We start from the raw sequence: 23900 nt of genomic DNA, 5'->3' as shown, positions 1-23900 counted from the left end.
GTAGAATAAACGCACCATGTTTAGCATTACTATATATATACGGTTTTGCTATTTTACAGCTGACTGTTTTGCAATTCGCCAACATTCAAGTTGTTGTCCGTCCGTTCTTGCGCAGAGATTCGCGCTGGTCTTGTTGCCGGGTCCGGTTTTTTTGTGTTGTGCGGTTTTCTCTGTGCCCGTTACCGCCGCGCCCGGCCGGCTCTGATTTTTGTCTCGTTTGAATTTGGGGTAGCGTGCCTTTCCTCCCTTTTCATTTCATCCTCTCTGTTTGGATAAGGCTGAGGGGGAGCTCGAGCAGCGGAGCAGGAGGCGATTCGCCCCGTCCATGGCGATTTTGAGACCTTCCCCCACTCGAGCTTGATTTCTCTCCCCTTCCTCTTCGCTCCCCGGTGTCGCGGTTGGTTGTTCCTCTCTCTCTCTCCCCGTCGCGCGCTTGTGTTGTTCTGCTCTTGTTCGTCCTAGATCTAGGTCAGTTCATGTCGCCCTCTCGCGCATGTGGTGCAGCCGCTGGATTGATAGGCTTCTGGTTGTTGTGGTCATCCCGCGTGCTGCTGTTTGTACTGTTGTAGTTTGTAGATGCAGCGGATTTGTCCCCCTTTTGTCTGTGGAGATGCAGCTGTTCATGTAGATGAGAGGGCGATCTGTAGATGTTCCTGTAGGTGCTCGTGTTCCTGTAGGCGCGAGGGATTTTGTAAATGTTTCTGTAGATGTCCCCGTAGGTGCTCATGTTCCTGTAGGTGAGAGGGTGATCTGTAGGTGCTCATGTACTTGTAGCTACTCATGTTCCTGTAGCTGAGGGGGGTTCTGTAGATGTAGCTTGGTGGATGTCTGTAGTTGTAGCATGCGGGATGTTGTAGATGTACTGGTAGATGCCTAGCTCGTTCCTGCTCATGTTGGGATGCTCCCTGATGCTTCTGCGTGTTTTCCTGCTCTTGCCCCTGCTCATGTACTGGTAGATGCTAGGTGCTCGTGTCAAGCTCTTTTTTTGTATTCCCATGAATTAGGCTCCTGATTTGTTGTTGGAGGTGTAGTTCTCCTTTGTACCATGTTTGTTTTTCTTCTAGAAGGAATGAATTTTAAGTTTAATTTCAGTGTACTTTTGGCTCAGCCCTTTTCAGTGTTGTCAATTGTTTGATCAGACCTTTTCAGTGTCGTCACAGACTTCCAGTGTAATATCAGTTTTGTAGTCTTACAGGGGTAATTTCTCCCAGTTTATATAGTGTAATTAACTCTGAATTTCTAGGGTGATTTTTGATTGTAATTGCAGTGTAGTTTTATGTGTAATTTTCCCAGATTTTCATTGTAACTTTATGTCAGTTTTACTGTGTAATTCATCTCAAATTTACATAATTTAAGTGTAATTTAGCCGTTTTAATTCCACTGTGATTTTATCTCATTTTTGCATTGTAATGTAATTTGTCTTAGTCTTGTAGCATAACTTGTCCCAGATTTTCTGTGTAATTTGAGTGGATTTTCTCACAGTGTAGTTCATCCCAGCATTTCGTACTTTTAAGTGTAATTTATTAATTTAATTCCAGTGTAATTTTGGTGGATTTTACAGTGTAATTTGATTGTAGTTTCAGTGTATCCTAACTTTACAGTGCATTGTACCCATTTATTTGCAGTGTAATTTTAGTGGATTTTTTAGTGTAATTTGTTTGTAGTTTCAGTGTAATTTATGCTAACTTTACAGTGCAGTGTACCCATTTAATTCCAGTGTAATTTTACTGGATTTTACAGTGTACTTTGTTTGTAGTTTCAGTGTAATTTATCCTAACTTTACAGTGCAGTGTACTCATTTAATTCCAGTGTAATTTTAGTGGATTTTACAGTGTAATTTGATTGTAGTTTCAGTGTAATTTATCAGTGTACCCATTTTAATTCCAGTGTAATTTAAGTGGATTTTACATTGTAATTTGATTGTAGTTTCAGTGTAATTTTATGTTCCGTTTACAGGTTTAAATGGGTAGGCTACGGAAAGTGTCTCATCAGGATGTTCCATTAATATCATCTTTAGAGAGTGCAGATTCAGTGGATGATGGTCTGTTTTATTTCTTATTTATGTTTCTTTTCTTTGTTGTTTAATTTCTGCCTAATGATTTTGTGCCTAATGATTTTGCAGAAGATGGTTCTCATCCTGTGTCTCCGGTAGTTACTTATTTATGTTTCTTTTCTTTGTTGTTTAATTTCTTTATCTTTTAGCTTTGATTTAATTATTTTTGGTCTGTTTTATTTCTTCTTTGTTTGCAGGATCTATCTCGAGATGAAGGAGAGTTCGACAAGGCTCTTTTGAAGTTCTATCTCAATCAAGTATGTTCTTTCTTTTCTTTTTAGTTCTTTCTTTCTTCTGTTAATTTGGCTTTTTTCTTTTTGGTGACATTTGTGTTTTTTGTCATTTCAGAAAGTAAAATGCTTAAAGAGGAAACTATCATGTGCTTCTAGGAGGAATGTGGTTAGTTCCCCATATCTGTTTAAATGTCCTGTATTTTCGTGCTCTCATATAATGTTAGTTTTTGCTTTTCCAGATGATAGCTTCATGTAGTATATTTTATATGTAATTTACCTTGGTAGCATGTAATGTTTTCTGTCCTCCGTAGTTTTGTTGTTCTTCTGTAATACAAAGGTAACCACAGAAGTTTGGTTTTCAGAGTTTTCAACCGTAGTTGTGTTGTTATGTGTTAGTTGTGTACTTTTATTAAAGTATTGTAGTAATCTGAATGTATTAATGTTTTCTTCCTTGTGTATTTTCTTAGTTTTATTGGTTTCGGTTCTATCCTATGTTTTTCATTTTGTGTCTCTTTTTTTGTTGTTTTGTAGAGGCAGAAACGATCTACTGATTTCCCCACTTGTGCCACTTTCACTAGATATTCTGGGAAGTTCTTCTCTGGTGTTGTTGCTGGAATGTGTCCTAGGTATCAGAATGTCATCCAGACATATGGCATGGGTTGTCTCTTAAACTTTGTTAGGACTGAGGTTCCCCTTAGGCTAGTGAAGTGGCTTGCTAGTAGGTTTGATGTCCCTTCATCTGAATTCCAGTTCGAAAGGAAATTTATCCCAATGACCAAGTATGACATCCACGATATCCTTGACCTCCTAGTAGATGGTGAGCCACTTGTGTCTGATCCTGAGTCTGGCCGTGATTTTATCCTGTCTCACTTCAATATTTCTAGTATTCCTCATGTCTCTTTCTTCGCCAACAAGCTTAAATCCACCGAAGTCGAATTGTCTGATGAAGACATTTTCATTTGCTTCATGATTGTTGCGTTGTCCTCATTCCTTTGTCCCAACTCTAGCCTCAGTCCTAGCCCGAAGTGTTGGGGAACGTAGTAATTTCAAAAATTTCCTACGCACACGCAAGATCATGGTGATGCATAGCAACGAGAGGGGAGAGTGTTGTCCATGTACCCTCGTAGACCGAAAGCGGAAGTGTTAGCACAACGCGGTTGATGTAGTCGTACGTCTTCACGATCCGACCGATCAAGTACCGAACGCACGGCACCTCCGAGTTCAGCACACGTTAAGCCCGATGACGTCCCTCGAACTCCGATCCAGCCAAGTGTTGAGGGAGAGTTTCGTCAGCACGACGGCGTGGTGACGATGTTGATGTTCTACCGATGCAGGGCTTCGCCTAAGCACGCTACAGTATTGTCGAGGTGGACTACGGTGGAGGGGGGCACCGCACACGGCTAAGAGACGATCAACTTGATCAACTTGTGTGTCTAGAGGTGCCCCCCTGCCCCTGCATATAAAGGAGCAAGGGGGAGGCAGCCGGCCTAGGAGGAGGGTGCGCCAAGGGGGGAGTCCTACTTCCACCGGGAGTAGGACTCCTCCTTTCCTTGTTGGAGTAGGAGTGAAGGAAAGAGGAGGAGAGGGAGAAGGAAAAGGGGGCTGCACCCCTTGTCCAATTCAGACCAAAGGGGGGGGGCGCAGGCCTCCTTCCTTTTGGCCTATCTCCTCTATTCCCGTATCGTCCAATAAGGCCCATATACTCCCCGGCGAATTCCCGTAACTCTCCGGTACTCCGAAAAATACCCGAATCACTCGGAACCTTTCCGAAGTCCGAATATAGTTGTCCAATATATCGATCTTTATGTCTCGACCATTTCGAGACTCCTCGTCATGTCCCTGATCTCATCCGGGACTCCGAACTCGTTCGGTACATCAAAACATATAAACTCATAATATAACTGTCATCGTAGCGTTAAGCGTGCGGACCCTACGGGTTCGAGAACTATGTAGACATGACTGAGACACGTCTCCAGTCAATAACCAATAGCGCAACCTGGATGCTCATATTGGCTCCTACATATTCTACGAAGATCTTTATCGGTCTGACCGCATAACAACATACGTTGTTCCCTTTGTCATCGGTATGTTATTTGCCCGAGATTCGATCGTTGGCATCTCAATACCTAGTTCAATCTCGTTACCGGCAAGTCTCTTTACTCATTCCGTAATACATCATCTCGCAACTAACTCATTAGTTGCAATGCTTGCAAGGCTTAGGTGATGTGCATTACCGAGAGGGCCCAGAGATACCTCTCTGACAATCGGAGTGACAAATCCTAATCTCGAAATACGCCAACCCAACAAGTACCTTCGGAGACACCTGTAGAGCACCTTTATAATCACCCAGTTACGTTGTGACGTTTGGTAGCACACAAACTGTTCCTCCGGTAAACGGGAGTTGCATAATCTCATAGTCATAGGAACATGTATAAGTCATGAAGAAAGCAATAGCAACAAACTAAACGATCAAGTGCTAAGCTAACGGAATGGGTCAAGTCAATCACATCATTCTCCTAATCATGTGATCCCATTAATCAAATGACAACTCATGTATATGGTTAGGAAACATAACCATCTTTGATCAACGAGCTAGTCAAGTAGAGGCATACTAGTGACACTCTGTTTGTCTATGTATTCTTGGGGATGCCCAAGGCACCCCAAGGTAATATTCAAGGACAACCAAGAGCCTAAGCTTGGGGATGCCCCGGAAGGCATCCCCTCCTTCGTCTTCGTTCATCGGTAACTTTACTTGGAGCTATATTTTTATTCGCCACATGATATGTGTTTTGCTTGGAGCGTCAATTTATTTTGCTTTGCTTGCTGTTTGAATAGAATACCAAGATCTGAAATTATTAAATGTTAGAGAGTCTTCACATAGTTGCATAATTATTCGACTACTCATTGATCTTCACTTATATCTTTCGGAGTAGTTTGTCGTTTGCTCTAGTGCTTCACTTATACCTTTTAGAGCATGGTGGTAGTTTTATTTTGAAGAAATAGATGAACTCTCATGCTTCACTTATATTATTTTGAGAGTCTTAATAGCATGGTAATTTGCTTAAAATCCTAATATGCTAGGTATTCAAGAATAATAAAATTCTCTTATGAGTGTGTTGAATACTATGAGAAGTTTGATGCTTGATAATTATTTTGAGATATGAGGATGGTGATATTAGAGTCATGCTAGTTGAGTGGTTATGAATTTGAGAAATACTTGTGTTGAAGTTTGTGATTCCCATAGCATGCACGTATGGTGAACCGTTATGTGATGAAGTCGGAGCATGATTTATTTATTGATTGTCTTCCTTATGAGTGGCGGTCGGGGACGAGCGATGGTCTTTTCCTACCAATCTATCCCCCTAGGAGCATGCGCGTAGTACTTTGTTTCGATAACTAATAGAATTTTGCAATAAGTATATATGAGTTCTTTATGGCTAATGTTGAGTCCATGGATTATACGCACTCTCACCCTTCCACCATTGCTAGCCTTTCTAGTACCGCGCAACTTTCGCCGGTACCATAAACCCACCATATACCTTCCTCAAAACAGCCACCATACCTACCTATTATGGCATTTCCATAGCCATTCCGAGATATATTGCCATGCAACTTTCCACCATTCCGTTCATCATGACACATTCATCATTGTCATATTGCTTAGCATGATCATGTAGTTGACATAGTATTTGTGGCAAAGCCATTGTTCATGATTCTTTCATACTTGTCACTCTTGATTCATTGCATATCCCGGTACACCGCCGGAGGCATTCATACAGAGTCATACTTTGTTCTAGTATCGAGTTGTATCATTGAGTTGTAAATAAATAGACGTGTGATGATCATCATTCAATAGAGAATTGTCCCAAAAAAGGCCAAATAAAAAAGGGGGACACTGCTACTATCCTTTTACCACATTTGTGCTTCAAAGTAGCACCATGATCTTCATGATAGAGAGTCAACTATGCTGTCACTTTCATATATTAGTGGGAATCTTTCATTATAGAACTTGGCTTGTATATTCCAATGATGGGCTTCCTCAAAATGCCCTAGGTCTTCGTGAGCAAGCAAGTTGGATGCACACCCACTAGTTTCTTTTGTTGAGCTTTCATACACTTATAGCTCTAGTGCATCCGTTGCATGGCAATCCCTACTCACTCACATTCATATCTATTGATGGGCATCTCCATAGCCCATTAATACGCCTAGTTGATGTGAGACTATCTTCCCCTTTTTGTCTTCTCCACAACCACCATTCTATTCCACCTATAGTGCTATGTCCATGGCTCACGCTCATGTATTGCGTGAAGATTGAAAAGTTTGAAAACATCAAAAGTATGAAATAATTGCTTGGCTTGTCATCGGGGTTGTGCATGATTTAAATATTTTGTGTGGTGAAGATAGAGCATAGCCAGACTATATGATTTTGTAGGGATAACTTTCTTTGGCCATGTTATTTTGAGAAGACATGATTGCTTAGTTAGTATGCTTGAAGTATTATTTCTATGTCAATATGAACTTTTGTCTTGAATCTTATGGATCTGAATATTCATATCACAAGTAAGAAGAATTACATTGAAATTATGCCAACTAGCATTCCACATCAAAAGTTATCTTTTTATCATTTACCTACTCGAGGACGAGCAGGAATTAAGCTTGGGGATGCTTGATACGTCTCCAACGTATCTATATTTTTTGATTGCTCCATGCTATGTTATTTATTGTTTTGGGCAATATTGGGCTTTATTTTCCAATTTTATATTATTTTTGGGACTAACCTATTAACCGGAGACCCAGCCTAGATTTGCTGTTTTATGCCTATTTCAGTGTTTCGAAGAAAAGGAATATCAAACGGAGTCGAAACGGAACGAAATCAACTGGAGAAGTTATTTTTGGAACGAAAGCCACCGGATAGACTTGGACTCCACGTTAGGAGATATGGGAGGTGCTCACGAGGGTGGGGGCGCGCCTCCCCACCCCTAGGGCGCGCCCCGTGCCTCATGGGGCCCCCGTGGCTCCTCCGACGTACTTCCTGCACCCATATATATCGTCGTACCCTAAAACTTCCAGAACGCACAATAGATCGGGAGTTCCGCCGCCAGAAGCCTTCGTAGCCACCTAAAGCCAATCTAGACCCGTTCCGGCACCCTGCCGGAGGGGGCAATCCCTCTCCGGTGGCCATCTTCATCATCCCGGTGCTCTCCATGCTGAGGGTATGTACCAGTAGGTATGTGTTTGATCTCTCTCTCTCTCTCTTGTGTTCTTGATTTGGCACGATCTTGATGTATCACGAGCTTTGCTATTATAGTTGGATCTTATGTTTCTCCTCCCCCTCTTCTCTCTTGTAATGAATTGAGTTTCCCCTTTAAAGTATTCTTATCGGATTGAGTCTTTAAAGATTTGAGAACACTTGATGTATGTCTTGCCGTGGATATCTATGGTGACAATGGGATATCACGTGATTCACTTGATGTATGTTTTGGTGATCAACTTGCGGGTTCCGCCCATGAACCTATGCATAGGGGTTGGCACACGTTTTCGTCGTGATTCTCTGGTAGAAACTTTGGGGCACTCTTTGAGGTCCTTTGTGTTGGTTGAATAGATGAATCTGAGATTGTGTGATGCATATCGTATAATCATACCCACGGATACTTGAGGTGACATTCGGGTATCTAGGTGACATTAGGGTTTTGATTGATTTGTGTCTTAAGGTGTTATTCTAGTATGAACTCTAGGGCTGTTTATGACACTTATAGGAATAGCCCAACGGATTGATTGGAAAGAATAACTTTGAGGTGGTTTCGTACCCTACCATAATCTCTTCGTTTGTTCTCCGCTATTAGTGACTTTGGAGTGACTCTTTGTTGCATGTTGAACGACAGTATGATCCAATTATGTTATTATTGTTGAGAGGACTTGCACTAGTGAAAGTATGAACCCTAGGCCTTGTTTCCTAGCATTGCAATACCGTTTATGCTCACTTTTATCATTAGTTACCTTTCTGTTTTTATAATTTCAGATTACAAATACCTTTATCTACTATCCATATACCACTTGTATCACCATCTCTTCGCCGAACTAGTGCACCTATACAATTTACCATTGTATTGGGTGTGTTGGGGACACAAGAGACTCTTTGTTATTTGGTTGCAGGGTTGCTTGAGAGAGACCATCTTCATCCTACGCCTCCTATGGATTAATAAATCTTAGGTCATCCACTTGAGGGAAATTTGCTATTGTCCTTCAAACCTCTGCACTTGGAGGCCCAACAACGTCTACAAGAAGAAGGTTGTGTAGTAGACATCATAGGCAGAGGCCTAACTATAGAGGTAGAATGACTCGTATATGTGTTGAGAAGAAGAGACGGGAAATATGATGGGACAGAGAGAGAGAGAGGAGAGAGAGGGGGGAGAGGGAGGGAGAGGGGTAGAGTGCTGGATGGGAGATGGAGTTGCTTCTCGAAGATGGTGGGAGAGGCCTACTAGACAAACTGAGGGTGGAACTGCAATGTTATCAATAAGAGTGGGGATGTGTTTCTGTGTGTGCCTGTGCGTGATAGATCTGTCAGGACGCATCCATGGATGATGAAGGGGAACCATGTGTTTGGTAAGCAAACCTAACTAGATCGGTAGATCAATTGTTGTCTGTCGGAGGAAGGGAGAGACACAACTAATGAGGTAGATCGATTGACATGTGGGTAAAAACGAGTTATAAGGACCTAGCTAGCTATATGTATAGCGAGAGATCGGTCGGTGTATGTCCATTTGTTAGAGGCAAATAAGGCCCAGCGAGACGGATAGACAGAGAGAATGGAGCTAGGAGGTGGTGCGAGAGGCCCAACTACTAGCTAGATACGGGGAGGAGTGTGCGGTTGTGAGATCGATGAAAAGAGGGGCGAGAGTTTACACATGTGTCTGACCGTATGAGAGACACGAGGCAAGGACACGTAAAGGAGGAGATTGAAGGTGTGTGTGTATGTTGTAGGCAGGCATCGCTGGAGAGGTTTCTCGATCGGTGTGTGTCGAAAAGGAGTTGTGGAGACTCTGGGAGAACGACCTAAAGAAAAAAATTAATGTGCACGGTGTATAGAATGCCGAGGGAGGGGGAGGGCGAGGAGGGCGTGTGCATGCACAAGAGAAAGTTAGTGGTAGCTACAAAGGTTAGAGGATTGTGTGGGTGTAAGAGACTAACAAATATCATAATTTGATATGAAAGCGGATTCAAATATTTGAATAGGAGATCATAGTGCTTTAAACATTGCATGCATGAATATAGCGGTGATACACATGTTGTGCACATGTTATACCATATTGTGATAATGCATGGCGTTTGCAACTCACAGCTAAATGTCGAACAATCTAAACCATAATATACATCAAACAATCTCACATTTTATTTGAATTTGTGATAATGTGTGGCGTTTGCATCTTACAACTAAATATCGAACAATCTAAACAATACTATATATCGAACATTCTCACATTTTATTTGAATTTGTGGTAATGTGTGGAGTTTGCAACTCACATCTAAATACTTGTAGGCATAGGGGATGGGGCACCATACATAATGTGATAAACACATTATACATATGAGACATGGTTTAGATATGAAGATCTAGCTAGAGCTAGAAATGTAATATGACTTGAAATCAAAATAAAGTGGATTCAAAAAATCTAGTTCGAGTTCATATAGTACACATAGTTCATATGTAACTCGAGACTAATCATGTGGTGTGCTGTGAAGATAATACACGAACGACGGTTTAACTTGACAATAATGATGATTGTAGATCTTATTAAAATAGAGAAACGAATTCAAATGCTTTGACTTCACAACAATCATTACTGTAGATCTTATTCAAATAGAGAAACGAATTCAAATTTAGTTCATATTGAAGCGGTAGTATATACGTTTGGAATGCACTAAAACGTTCATTTGAGTAGTAGGTTGCATGCATTATACACATAGCGAAATATTTTAATTGAACATAACATGAATTCAAAGTTTTGAATGACATTTGCAGTGCGCATTCATTTGGTACAGTACACATTAGGCTTGTCCGGAAATTTCAACCCACGCCTTGTTAGCCCGAAATATTTAAGATATATCTTTGTCTCGTTGTGCTCTGACAACTCCCTCCATCTGGTTGCAATTCAACGTTCCAGAGCGTCCGCTTCCATTGACTGATCAGCTAGCCAAATGGGCCGAACTAAATAGGTTGTTCGGACTCGCCATGAGGTCTGTCGTGGATCAGCTATGGCCGGAAAAGCCAAAGCCGAACAGCTATTTCAGTTTAGTGCAGTGTTTCCTTGGTGCGGTGCCGCGCATTAATGCGATGAAGAGGTCGGCGTGCATAGAAGGCTCGCGGATGGCCCTTGCCCGTGTTAAATCATACTGGGCGGAGATGGACGCTACCACCGTTGCGGCGCAGGGTTGGGCCATAGGCCGAGTGGCTGCCGAGCACTATTTCGAGGAGGTTCTCGAGGGTGCTCGCTTGATAGAGGCCCAGTGCTCGAAGAATATTATGTTTGAGTGACATGTATTCCCATTGTAAACACAATGTTTTTATGAAATTTTATAAGGCTGTGTTTATACTTTTGCCCGAAAGTAATATGATGCCTCCTGTGCGGCCATTTATGTATACATGTGTATAACTTGAAAGATTGCAGTCGTCGGCTTCAACCCCCACGCATATAATGCGGAGGTGTTCGCAAAAAACGCGTGTTCACACTTAACCCAACGTCTTGGTCCTATTAAGGAGGTGATAGCGCAGCGAAGGAGGAAACCAGACTATAATGCTTTAACACTTTCAGTTAGCCATAGGAGTTTGACAGTGGGGCTACTATATAGCCCCTGGTGGCTCCGCACTCTCCCGATCTCGGGGTGCATACATGCCTGGCCGGAAAACGGCCCTTCATTAAGGCGGAGGAATTCTAACATTCCGATAGGTCATCGAGTGGTTGACCAGTCTCACGCCATATCATGACAGTCAGTTTTTGGCTTTCTCTACTGAGGTGCTCGTCTGGATGAACCAGGGCACAATCGCAGTAGTTCTCCTGGTGCTGCCTTAGCCGATAAAGCGGAACATAAGGCACCAAAACACAGGAGCCGGGCAAACCCAACATTTGACCAAAGACAATGATTCGGAGCTGATGCATATAAGGCCAAACTCGCGACGCCGAACACTCACTAAGGTGTTCGGTCTTTATGGTATAAACCGGGCCTAAATAGTGCCCTTTGTAAGAATCCCCTTGTGTCCAGGTACGTGCATTATTCTGACGTGGCCACATGCCAAGACGTCAGCATCCTTCTCAATTGTGATGAGAATTCGGTGGATGTGTATCAACAAGAGACAGTAAAAAAAGTTTACGCAGCGTGTTAATCTAAAAAGAATCCTTGGAACAGGTCCCTACTGCACGTCTGCGCCTGTGTCTCCGTTGTGCCGTGTCCTGGACGGGTGTACCACGATGATCATCTGTAAAAGAGAGGAACTTAGGTGAAAAAGTTGTCGTGCAAAAAGATAGTTTTTAAAGAAACCATGTATAATTCAAGATGAGTAAAAATTGCCACTTGTCTGCGTGCGTTGAGCCCCTTGTAATTGTAATAGGGGTGTGACCGGTATGAATTACATATAGCTGCGCCGGACTCGTCTAACCGTGTTCGTGGTCTTGACGACCTGTTAAATGCTTTAGTTGGTGAGGCCGTTTTTAGTGTGCGGCTGCCAAGGCAGCCGCACTCTCTTCGGCGCGCAAAGATCGCTCAATACTTCCATTCACTAGTAATGATGCCATGTGGACCGGGCATCTTGAGCATGAGGGAAGCGTAATGCGATATTGCATTAAAGCGAGTGAAAGCTTCGCGTCCAAGTAGTGCTTGATAGCCACTTTGGAACGGAGCGATGTGGAAGGTTAAATGTTCGCCACGAAGTTATCGGGAAGCCGAATATAACCTTTAGTAGCAGGGAGCCCGTGCAATGAGCCCCTGGGCCTGGCGTTACTCCTTTAAAGGTAGTATTGCTATGGCAAATTTTCGTTGGATCTATCCCCATTTCACGGATTGTATCCTGGTATATCTGGTTTAGACTGCTGCCACCGTCCATCAAGACTCGTGTGAAGTGGTATCCGTCAATTATTGGGTCTAATACCAGGGCAGCCCATCCTGCACGCCGGATACTTGCTGAGTAATCACGATGGTCGAAAGTGATCGGTTGAGACGACCAGTGGCAGGACTCCGCGATGATAGGCCCTTGGGCATATTTTTCTGGGAGTGCCGTTTTGTTTCTCCCCTTGATCACGTGTAACACGTTTACTGTTTTGACTTCTGGTGGAAATTTCTTTTGTTCCCCAGTGTCTTGCTTGAGAGGCTCATCCTCGTCTTCGCTTGGTGTATCCTCCCCCTTGTGTACGACGTTGAGCTTGCCGGACTGCTTGAAGACCCAACATTCTCTGTGGGTATGATTAGCGGGTTTACCAGGGGTGCTATGGATCTGACATATTTGGTCCAGAATTTTGTTTAGGCTGGACAGTTCGTCTCTGGCGCCTTTAGAGGGCGGCTTTTGTTGACCTGGCCGAGAGCTTTTGAATCCGGCGTTTACTGTTGTGCTCTTCGTGCTGTCTTCTTTATTTCGGCGTTTGTTATAGTTGTTGCGCCTTGATTTCCCGTTTCCATCTCTAACTTCGGATGTACTGGGGTCGCTGGTGCTGCATCTGGCTAGCCAGCTATCCTCACCCGCGCAAAAGCGGGTCATGGGGCTTGTTAATGCTGCCATTGTTCTCGGCTTTTCTTGGCCGAGGTGTCTGGCAAGCCATTCGTCACGGACGCTATGCGTAAAAGTTGCCAAGGCTTCGACATCCGGACAGTCGACAATTTGATTCTTTTTAGTGAGAAACCTATTCCAAAGCTTTCAGGATGACTCTCCGGGCTGTTGAGTTATATGACTCAAATCATCCGTGTCCGGAGGTCGGACATAAGTCCCTTGAAAATTTGCCCGAAAAGCATTTTCGAGCTCTTCCCATCTTCCAATGGAGTTTTCGGGGAGGCTTTTAAGCCAGTGCCGAGCTGGCCCTTTGAGCTTGAGGGGTAAGTACTTGATGGCGTGGAGATCGTCTCCTCGAGCCATATGGATATGAAGGATATAGTCCTCAATCCAGACCCCAGGGTTTGTTGTTCCGTCGTATGACTCTATGTTTACGGGTTTGAATCCGCGTTGTTCTGATGCTTGTTGTGTCGCATCATATGCTGGGGCGCGCTTGCGTGGTCCATAGATGGATTTGGTTACGCCATCCTTTTGGTGCGAGCCCTCGTGTGGATCGCTTATTGGCTTGTGAGTGGAGTTGTTTGCCACTCCATGTTGGCCGTGAGGTCGTCTATCCTGCCAGGTGGCCATTTTTATTTTTGGTTGTGGGGGATCTAGGGCCTCCTCATCGAATTCGGGTAGCAACTTCCGCTTCGGGTAGCTCTTGGTGGGGTGATTACCACCATACTTCGCTGCTGTGTTGAGTACTTTACTCCATCTGATTTGGAGTGTGTCCTGCGCAGCCTTAAGCCTTTGCTTCTGCTTTTTCAGACTCCTCGCGATGGCAACAAGCCTTTGACGGGCATTCTGCTGCTCCAGGTGCCTGTCCGGCGTTATGTCATCCGGACTTTTATCTTTGACAGAATTGGTTTGTTCGGTTTGATTTTCCGTATTGTCGTGGTCCGGCAGTAGTTCGCCCTGCTCCAACGCTGGGTCTGTATGATCGTTATTTCTGCCGAGGTGGGATTTGGGGCGGCGCTTACGCCGCAGCTTTGACTGCTTCTCGAGGGGACAAGCTTTCGTTGCGTCCTTCCGTTCCTCGTCATCGTCTTCTTTTGGTGTGTCCACCATGTATACGTCATATGATGAGGTGGACATCCAGCGCCCTGTGGGCGGTGGTTCCTCTTCGCCTCCCACATCGTCGTCCATACCGTCGATGTCTTCGGAGTCGAAGTCGAGCATGTTGGTTAAATCATCGATAGTGGCTACGAAGTGGGTGGTGGGTGGGCGTCGAATTTCTCCGTTGTCCGCATCCCAATCCTGATGGCCATAGTCCGGCCAGGGCTCTCCTGACAAAGAGAGAGACCTTAGTGAATTCAGAATGTCGCCGAAGGGCGAGTGCTGAAAGATATCCGCGGCGGTGAATTCCATGATCGGCGCCCAATCGGATTCGATTGGCAGGGGCGCGAACGGTTCGGAGTCCAGAAAAGAGTCCGGCACCTTGGAGTCACGGGCTTCGCAGAGGATTAGGCTGGTGTTTGGCTCGATCGCCATTGAGACTGCAGCCCCTGAGGCGGTGTCTAGCCACCCGTCCTCGATTGGCGCAGTTGGCTCCGAGCTAAGGGTCGGAGCTGATGCGGGCGCGGCCTCTGGGGTACTGTTCGGCGGCAGAGCTAGGTCATACCCGTCGTGACAGTGCGGCGCGCCCGGCTGTGGCTCGAATCCATCGAAGATCAAGTCTCCGTGGATGTCGGCCGTGTATTTTAAACTTCCAAATCTGACCTGACGGCCAGGGGCGTAGCTTTCAATCTGCTCCAGATGGCCAAGCGAATTAGCCCGCAGTGCAAAGCCGCCGAATACGAAGATCTATCCGGGGAGAAAAGTCTCGCCCTGAACCGCATCGCTATCGATGATAGTAGGAGCCATCAAACCTAACGGCGACGACACAGAGGAACTCTCAATGAAAGCACCAATGTCAGTGTCAAAACCGGCGGATCTCGGGTAGGGGATCCCGAACTGTGCGTCTAGGCCGGATGGTAATAGGACGCAGGGGACACGATGTTTTACCCAGGTTCGGGCCCTCTTGATGGAGGTAAAACCCTACGTCCTGCTTGATTAATATTGATGATATGGGTAGTACAAGAGTATATCTACCACGAGATCGGAGAGGCTAAACCCTAGAAGCTAGCCTATGGTATGATTGTATGTTGTGGTTGTTGTCCTACGGACTAAAACCCTTCGGTTTATATAGACACCAAAGAGGGTTAGGGTTACACAAGGTCAGTTACAAAGGAGGAGATATCCATATCCGTATTGCCTAGCTTGCCTTCCACGCTAAGTAGAGTCCCATCCGGACACGAGATGAAGTCTTCAATCTTGTATCTTCATAGTCTAACAGTCCGGCCAATGGAGATAGTCCGGCTATCTAGAGACCCCCTAATCCAGGACTCCCTCGGCGTCTCTAAGCCATGGTTCCCCACTGCCATCCCATCCGCCCACCCATTCATACACCGAGGCCGTGAAAACCCGCGACGAAACCCCACACCATGCTCTGTCCACCACCTAGCCGGAGCCTCTTCCCCGACGACGTCGTCCACAACAACACCTCGACGTCCCTCATCTATCGTACCGGATGAGGATCCGTCGTCGATCTCATCGTCTCGCCAGTTCAGCCACCCCGTCCTCCACCTCCAAGGAGCTTCCCTGACGTTCCCCTCGTCTTTCGTGCCACCTCCATTCCCACACCGCCGTCTTCACCTACACCATCGAAAGAGCATCATCATCACCGTTTACTCGGATGAGGCTGCGGCCTAATCGGCGCCACCAAAGAGGTTGTACACTAATCGCCGCATTTTCTTCTTGATTCGATCTCACGGTGCTGCCGGCGCTCGGTCCCGAGCCGACACGGCGCGGCTCCATCCATGGCGGCTCCGCCGGCCACTTCCTCCATGGCGACGCTCCCTCGGCAGTGACGTCCACATCAGTAGGAGCTGTTGCTGCTTTAGCTCTCGCTCGCGCTGCTGCTCTACTCTTGCTGTCGGTCCCATGCCTGGTCTGCTCTTGCTATTGCTCTTGCTCGTGCTGCTGCTCTCGCTCTTTGAGGGAGTCCTGGATTAGGGGGTCTCCGGACAGCCGAACTATCTCCATTGGCCGGACTGTTAGACTATGAAGATACAAGATTGAAGACTTCGTCTCGTGTCCGGGTGGGACTCTACTTGGCATGGAAGGCAAGCTAGGCAATACGGATATGGATATCTCCTCCTTTGTAACCGACCTTGTGTAACCCTAACCCCCTCTGGTGTCTATATAAACCGAAGGGTTTTAGTCCATAGGGGACAACAACCACAACATACAATCAGACCATAGGCTAGCTTCTAGGGTTTAGCCTCTCCGATCTCATGGTAGATCTACTCTTGTACTACCCATATCATCAATATTAATCAAGCAGGACGTAGGGTTTTACCTCCATCAAGAGGGCCCGAACCTGGGTAAAACATTGTGTTCCCTGCCTCCTGTTACCGTCCGACCTAGACGCACAGTTCGGGACCCCCTACCCGAGATCCGCCGGTTTTGACACCGACATTGGTGCTTTCATTGAGAGTTCCTCTGTGTCGTCGTCGTTAGGCTTGATGGCTCCTACTATCATCGATAGCGATGCGGTCCAGGGTGAGATTTTTCTCCCCGGATAGATCTTCGTGTTCGGTGGCTTTGCACTGCGGGCCAATTCGCTTGGCCATCTGGAGCAGAATGAAAGCTACGCCCCGGGCCATCAGGTCAGATTTGGAAGTTTGAACTACACGGCCGACATCCGCGGAGACTTGATCTTCGACGGATTCGAGCCACAGCCGGGCGCGCCGCACTGTCACGATGGGTATGACCTAGCTCTCCCGCCGAACAGTACCCCAGAGGCTGCGCCCGCATCAGCTCCGACCCTTAGCTCGGAGCCAACTAAGCCAATCGAGGACGGGTGGCTAGACACCGCCTCAGGGGCTGCAGTCTCAACGGCGATCGAGCCAAACACCAGCCTAATCCTCCGCGAAGCCCGTTGACAGTGTCCTGGACGAGGGGGTACTCACCACGTCATCTCCCGATCTGTCAGATTGGGCCGAGGACCCCCATGGCCGTATACTCATGGGCCAGTTCGGACGGCTGCCGCATACATGGAACATTCACAAGACTTGGTGATTAAGACAAGGACTCCTCCCCTCCAGCGTATTCGGCTAGGACTCTTGTTATCCTAGGCCTCTGGTGCATTATATAAACCGAGGCCAGGCTAGTCGATAGATTATATACATACAATCATATCATAAGCTAGCTTCTGGGGTTTAGCCTCTCCGATCTCGTGGTAGATCTACTCTTGTACTACCCATATCAACAATATTAATCAAGCAGAACGTAGGGTTTTACCTTCATCAAGAGGGCCCGAACCTGGGTAAAACATTGTGTCTCCTGCCTCCTGTTACCATCCGACTTAGACGCACAGTTCAGGACCCCCTACCCGAGATCCGCCGGTTTTGACACCGACATTGGTGCTTTCATTGAGAGTTCCGCTGTGTGTTCGGCAAAAGGTTGATGGCTCGCCTGCAAATCAACTGCGACTTCGACATCTTCGTCACCAGCTCGACTGGTCACCTTGGTTTGACCAAGGACTGCGCCCTACCTCCGATCGTCATGTTCGGATGAGGGCCTTTATAAACATCAACTCCGATCTCTATAAAGATTATGGAGGAATCATCCAGGGAGCCCGGGGCCTCAACGTCAACATTGCCCTCGGGCGACCGTGCTTTTTTTCTGGACAACAAACTTGTGTCCGCCGCCACCGCCTCCTCAAGTGTCTTTTTAACGATCGCTTTGGTGTAGTTGTGTGGAATTGAGTCTACAACAACCCTGGAAAATTTTGTCGAGTTCCGATGAAGGAATCTCTGGCAATCCACGATATACCGGAGCCCTGTCAAATCTGGACGGGAATCTGGATGAGTTTAGGGCGTGGTGTGCAGCTTCTAGCTCGGACGTCCTTCGGAAGATCCAACCGTTGATCGGCTGCGGAATTCCTATATCTACCACCTCTCAAAATTTCAGCTCGATCCGACCGTCCAAACTCCGGGAACCTTCTGATTAGTGCATCACTTTCCGGATCTGTTTTCTGCGCGAAAACGAATCCGACCTGAGTTCGTCTTTTTTATGAACGGGATTTCGGACATCCCTTGTGAAGGAAATTTTGTATGGGGTATTGTGTTTTGTTCCCGAACACATCCCACTAACTTTAAGATTTTTTGAACATGATCTTCAACATCATGCTGGTGTCAAACCAGTCCGGCAATATTGCTCCAAAGCTGCCGACCTGCGCTAAACACATCGTCACTTTGTTGAGCCAAGCTCAACTTCTTCGGATCATCATCTCGGCAAGCCGAACAAAAGTCCGGCATCGCGAAGGATAAATCATCACCAAAATTGCCGCTCCACGAATTACACGGAGCGGGCATACCGACATCGCCGCATGGTCGCTTCATCAAGCCGGCATCGACCACGTCACGACCTGCATCGGCAGGGCCGCACTATTGCTTCTTCAAGCTGGTGTCCATCACGCCGACCTACTTCGACTCATCGGCTGACATCGAGGCTTCGACATCTCGGCTGGACCGGGGGCTTCGCCATCTCTTCATGAACCTACTCCGAACACTTCGGCGTCACTAGCCGACTAGCTCCGTCACGTTAGCTGGACCGAGGGCTTTGCCTCGACGAGCCAACCTTTGCCGGCATTGCCATGCCGTCGTTTTATCGCCCATCAGGCAATGGGTATGCGGATCGAGTCCCAATTTTGGGAATCACCTTCCTTCGGATTGCTACAACAAATAAACCAGGTCTATCAAATGGTGGCTGCATTAACGACAGTCGCATGGTGGTTCAGTCAGTTTTCGTACATAGTCCGGCGAACGCCGCATCCGGAGCTCGGACCGACCTGTGAATTCAGGCTTTGCCACGCCTTTACCACATCACACCGACGCCCTGCATCGACATTGACTTCGGCGCCAGGCCATATTTATTTTATTACTCACTTTGCATAAATTATTTATTATGCAACGATTTTTTTTAATTATCATTATTACTATTATCTCCGATTTGCACTATTTTTTGTGCACAGGAAAATGATCCGAGGACTTCGGCGTCACTCTGCCGGTCTGCATTGACCGTGCTATGTCACCACTTCGGCGTGTCGAGCTCTCCGCTCCGCCACCTCGGGACCGGCTTGGGGGATGGAACCTTGTCCCGCATCAAGCTCGGACCGCGTCATCAATACCGAACACATTAACCAGCTAAGTCGCTTTCATGCTCAAAGCTTTAATTTTTAACTTGTGTTCGGTTCAACCAAGCATTATACTTTTTTGGAAAAAAGTTGCTTGTAGAAAATTTCCTTGTCCAAACTTTGTTTGTGACACACAAATTCAAATACCCCATTTATTTGGGGGCTTCTTTTATGAAGCTTTTCCACTTGCATATGATTATACTTGTACGGCTTCGTTCCTTGTTCGTGTATTACGCCATAATATGCACCATATTGACTTAAGCGATTTGCAAGCTGGGTTGCCTGGCTCTTGTGCTTACCCCTACGTTCCTGATTGTTCGGCTAGGGAGTAAAGGGAGCACCTCTGCGATTGTCACGGCCGGGTCCTCCGAGTTCTGACCTCAGACTGGGTGAAGCCGAAAGCTAGCGCTCTTATTGTTTTCAATCATGGTCGGCACACAACGGAACTCATGAGTACAAAAAATATATTGCACATGTCTCATAGTAATAATGAGCACCGAAGAAAGGTATTGGTGGGGGTACTATTTTCTTCGAAGATGCTTCTTACACTTCGTCTGTAATATAGTATAAGTTCCCTGAGCGCGCTTTGTCTGTTACAGCCTTATGGCCCGGTTGCCTGGTTATCGGAAACACTGTCGATATTCTTGACAGGTGGAGTACATAAAGCTTTTCGGTCCTTGACCGAAGAGGGAGAAGCCGACGGTCGGTTAAGACGCGTTTAAAGTTCGGTTGAACAAAGATATGATATTAGTACTTCTGTACATACAATCATTGTACATAAAATTCTTTTACCCAAGTCACTTGGGGGCTCTTAAATTTATATGAGCTATTTTATAGTAATTGTGTTTTCTTCTTGGTCGTTGCAAAGTCTTTATTTACCACTCCCTTTTTCGACACGAGTGTGTGGTCACTAGCCGGGGAGCCTAATTTCTCTCTCAAAGCCGCTAGAGTTTAGTTTGCTAAACTGGCCTAATGAGAAGTACTCCGCCTTCGGGATTGGAGGTTGAAGCCGTAGGCTGACCCGCTTGAAGTCTTGAGATAGGATGTGTCATGTTAAAGCACGACAGAAGCACTTTTTTTTCTAAAATCCAATTTTCAGATTGGCACCGAACACTTGATCTTGTTCGGATGTCAAGTTTTTACTGACGTTTTTTGGTTTTCCAAGCTTATGGCACTTTTAAACTATTTGTGTGTTTCCAGCACAAGTCTCACAGTGCAATGCCGGACACCTTTATAGATTCGGCAAATACATTCTCGGATCTCACTATATATGCATTGGTTTCGAATTGTGTCTTCGGTCAATAGTTGGGTTGCCCGGCTCCTGTGCTTGCCTCCTACGTTCCGCTTTGTTCGGCTAGGTATGCAAAGGGAGAACCACTGCGATTGTGCTTCCATCTCACATGGTTAAGCACCTCAGTGGAGAAAGCCGAAAACTGACTGTCACAATAAGTGTAAACTGGTCAGCGATCCGATGACTGTGTTAAATGATGGGCCATTCATAACATTGGCCAAAGTGTTTATGGCTTGACCTCGACTGTAGCCGAACACTACCGGGGGCTAGTAACTGGCCTCCCAAACTAAATCCTCAATATTTTGCTCTTACATTAGAGCTGAGGTTTCATGATCATGCTTAGCATGACAACCCAAAGAAAGGAACCGATAGCGGGACTATTTTCTTTGGAAGACATTTCTTATGTTAAACAGTAATATAACATATCTCTCTGCGTACCTTTGTTTATAAAACCGTATGGCCAGATTGCCTTGTTTGTCGTAAATCTTTGCCCTCATAAAGGCTTTATAAAGTAGGACAAACACTCCTCGGCTACTAGACAAACACTCCTCGGCTACTAGCCGAGGAGGTGGAAGCCGATGGTCGGTCAACAAAGTTTTGTACAATGCGGATCCGAGCATTAATGACGTAAAGTACTTGGATACATTGAGTCATTACACATAATCTGTGATTTTACTATCGATATTGATCCTCAATTCGGCCACCCGTGCCCGCATTAAGGCTAGGGGGCTATTGGGCTTCGGGCTTATTATTTACAAATATTAAAGGGGTACATCGATCCCCTGATCTGGTGTTGCCACCCGACCAGTGTCTTGGGGGCTACTGCATTGCATGTCCAATGCAGAAAATTTTAAGTGCAATACAGTTTCCAAGGAGATTATGATCCTCAGGTTGTTCTGCCGCACCCAACATGAGTCTCGAGGACTGAGCACGCCGCTTTTTGTATCCAGAAGTATTCTGCCGAGCTAGGACTTGATCCTCAGGCCAATTTTGCAAATCAACCTGAGTCTCAGCGGCTACTGGGATCAGCGGTCCTACGTCATCCTTCGGGTGCATCTTGGGTTTTAGACCGATACACACCTTGAGGGCTACTGGCTATATATCTCGGCAGAGAATAAATTGCACCAATCAAAATTATTGACAAAAAACTGGCCCATAGTAGGGGTGGTGCACCACCTCGGAAGCATTCCGGCATAAAGCTCGGGCGCTAGTGGCTGGCTCCATAGAGGGCATTTCCAGCATTAAGCTTGGCTAAACTCCTTCAACTTTTTTGGACCAAGATGATCTATGACATCTTGGATATAGTCTGGCGTTGGATCTTGGACACAGTACGGCGTTGGGGCTCGGATACATTTTGGCGTTGGAGCTCGGAAGCAGTCCGGCATTAGTGCTCGGCTGCAAAAGATACCTCGAATGCAGTCCGGCGTTAGAGCTCGGACGCAAGAGGACACTGCCTCCTGGGAACAACTTCAAACCCGAGGTGTGGCATAAAAATAACAAGGCATTGATAAAGGCTGGAAACTTAAAGGGGCTCCTCGGATACCCGACGTGCAAACTCGTCGAATGCATTTCGCCGATCCTCAAGATCGAAGATGAGAAGATTTGTTGAACCAGTTTTCAAGACCGACAGCCAAAGACGAAGCATAGTTCGGAAGAACCGAGGAGCGTCCCCAACTTGAAGACCGGTTCGGGGGGCTACTGATGGTGTCCTGGACTAGGGGGCACTCACCACGTCGTCTCCCGATCTGTTAGATTGGGCTGAGGACCCCCATGGCCGTATACTCATGGGCCAGTTCGGACGGCTGCCGCATACATGGAAGATTCACAAGACTTGGGGATCAAGACAAGGACTCCTCCCCTCCGGCGTATTCGGCTAGGACTCTTGTTATCCTAGGCCTCTGGTGCATTATATAAACTAAGGCCAGGCTAGTCGATAGATTATATACATACAATCATACCATAGGCTAGCTTCTAGGGTTTAGCCTCTCCGATCTCGTGGTAGATCTACTCCTGTACTACCCATATCATCAATATTAATCAAGTAGGACGTAGGGTTTTACCTCCATCAAGAGGGCTCGAACCTGGGTAAAACATTGTGTCTCCTGCCTCCTGTTACCATCCGACTTAGACGCACAGTTCGGGACCCCCTACCCGAGATCCGCCGGTTTTGACACCGACACCCGTGACTCCAAGGTGCTGGACTCTTTTCCGGACTCCGAACCGCCCACGCCCCTGCCAATCGAATCCGATTGGGCGCCGATCATGGAATTCACTGTCACGGATATCTTTCAGCACTCGCCCTTCGGCGACATTCTAAATTCACTAAGGTCTCTCTCTTTGTCAGGAGAGCCCTGGCCGGATTATGGCCAACAGGATTGGGATGCGGACGACGAAGAAATTCAACGCCCACCCACCACCCACTTCATAGCCACTGTCGATGATCTAACCGACATGCTCGACTTCGACTCTGAAGACATCGACGGTATGGACGACGATGTAGGAGACGAACATGAACCAGCGCCTATAGGGCACTGGAAAGCCACCTCGTCATATGAAATATACATGGTGGATACACCCAAAGAAGGCAATGGCGATGAGATAGCGGAGGATGACCCCTCCAAGAAGCAACCCAAGCGCCGACGTCAGCGGTGCCGCTCTAAGTCCCGCCAAAGCAAGAGTGGTGATACCGGCACAGGAGATAATAACACTCCGGATAGTGCCGAAGACAACAACAATCCCCTCCAGCAAGATTTAGAGCAGGAGGATGGAGGAGCCAGCCCTCCTGAGAGAGCGGCAGACGGAGAGGAGGAGGGTGACAATTACATGCCCCCTCCGAAGACGAGGCAAGCCTCGGCGACGATGAATTTGCCGTACCAGAGGACCCCGTCGAACAAGAGCGCTTCAACCGCCGGCTTATGGCCACGGCAAATAGCCTGAAGAAAAAGCAGCACCAGCTTCAAGCTGATCAAGATCTGCTAGCTGACAGATGGACTGAAGTCCTCACAGCCGAGGAATATAAACTCGAGCGCCCCTCCAAGAATTACCCAAAGTGCAGGTTACTACCCCGACTGGAGGAAGAAGCGTATGATACGGCTGATCCGCCACCTCGTGGCCGCGATAGAGAGGCATTCCAGCCAAAAAATCGGCCTCCACCCCGATGTCATTCAAATAAAAAGGCATGGGGAGATACGCCAGACCTGCGAGACATATTGGAGGACAAAGCAAAGCATGCAAGATCGATCTACGGATCATGAGGGCGCACCACTCTACGAGACGATAAACGT

The 23900-nt window shown here is 46.5% G+C and overlaps 1 protein-coding gene across 1 annotated transcript; it reads left to right on the top strand.

Moving 5' to 3' along the window:
• Positions 1 to 252: 252 nt before the first annotated feature.
• Positions 253 to 4819, top strand: LOC147967711 (uncharacterized). Its single transcript, XM_087522515.1, has 6 exons — positions 253 to 397; positions 1957 to 2041; positions 2123 to 2148; positions 2251 to 2310; positions 2402 to 2452; positions 2818 to 4819. Exons 2-6 carry the CDS (start codon positions 1963 to 1965, stop codon positions 3325 to 3327), a joined length of 726 nt encoding a protein of 241 aa, XP_087378641.1. The 5' UTR covers positions 253 to 397; positions 1957 to 1962; the 3' UTR covers positions 3328 to 4819.
• Positions 4820 to 23900: the final 19081 nt, after the last annotated feature.

The sequence above is a fragment of the Triticum urartu genome, chromosome 5A, assembly GCF_056163025.1.
Source record: "Triticum urartu cultivar PI428250 chromosome 5A, HENAU_Tu73, whole genome shotgun sequence".
Classification (NCBI taxonomy): domain Eukaryota; kingdom Viridiplantae; phylum Streptophyta; class Magnoliopsida; order Poales; family Poaceae; genus Triticum; species Triticum urartu.
Note: the sequence above shows the minus strand (reverse complement) of the source record. Positions and strands in the feature narration are given on the sequence as shown.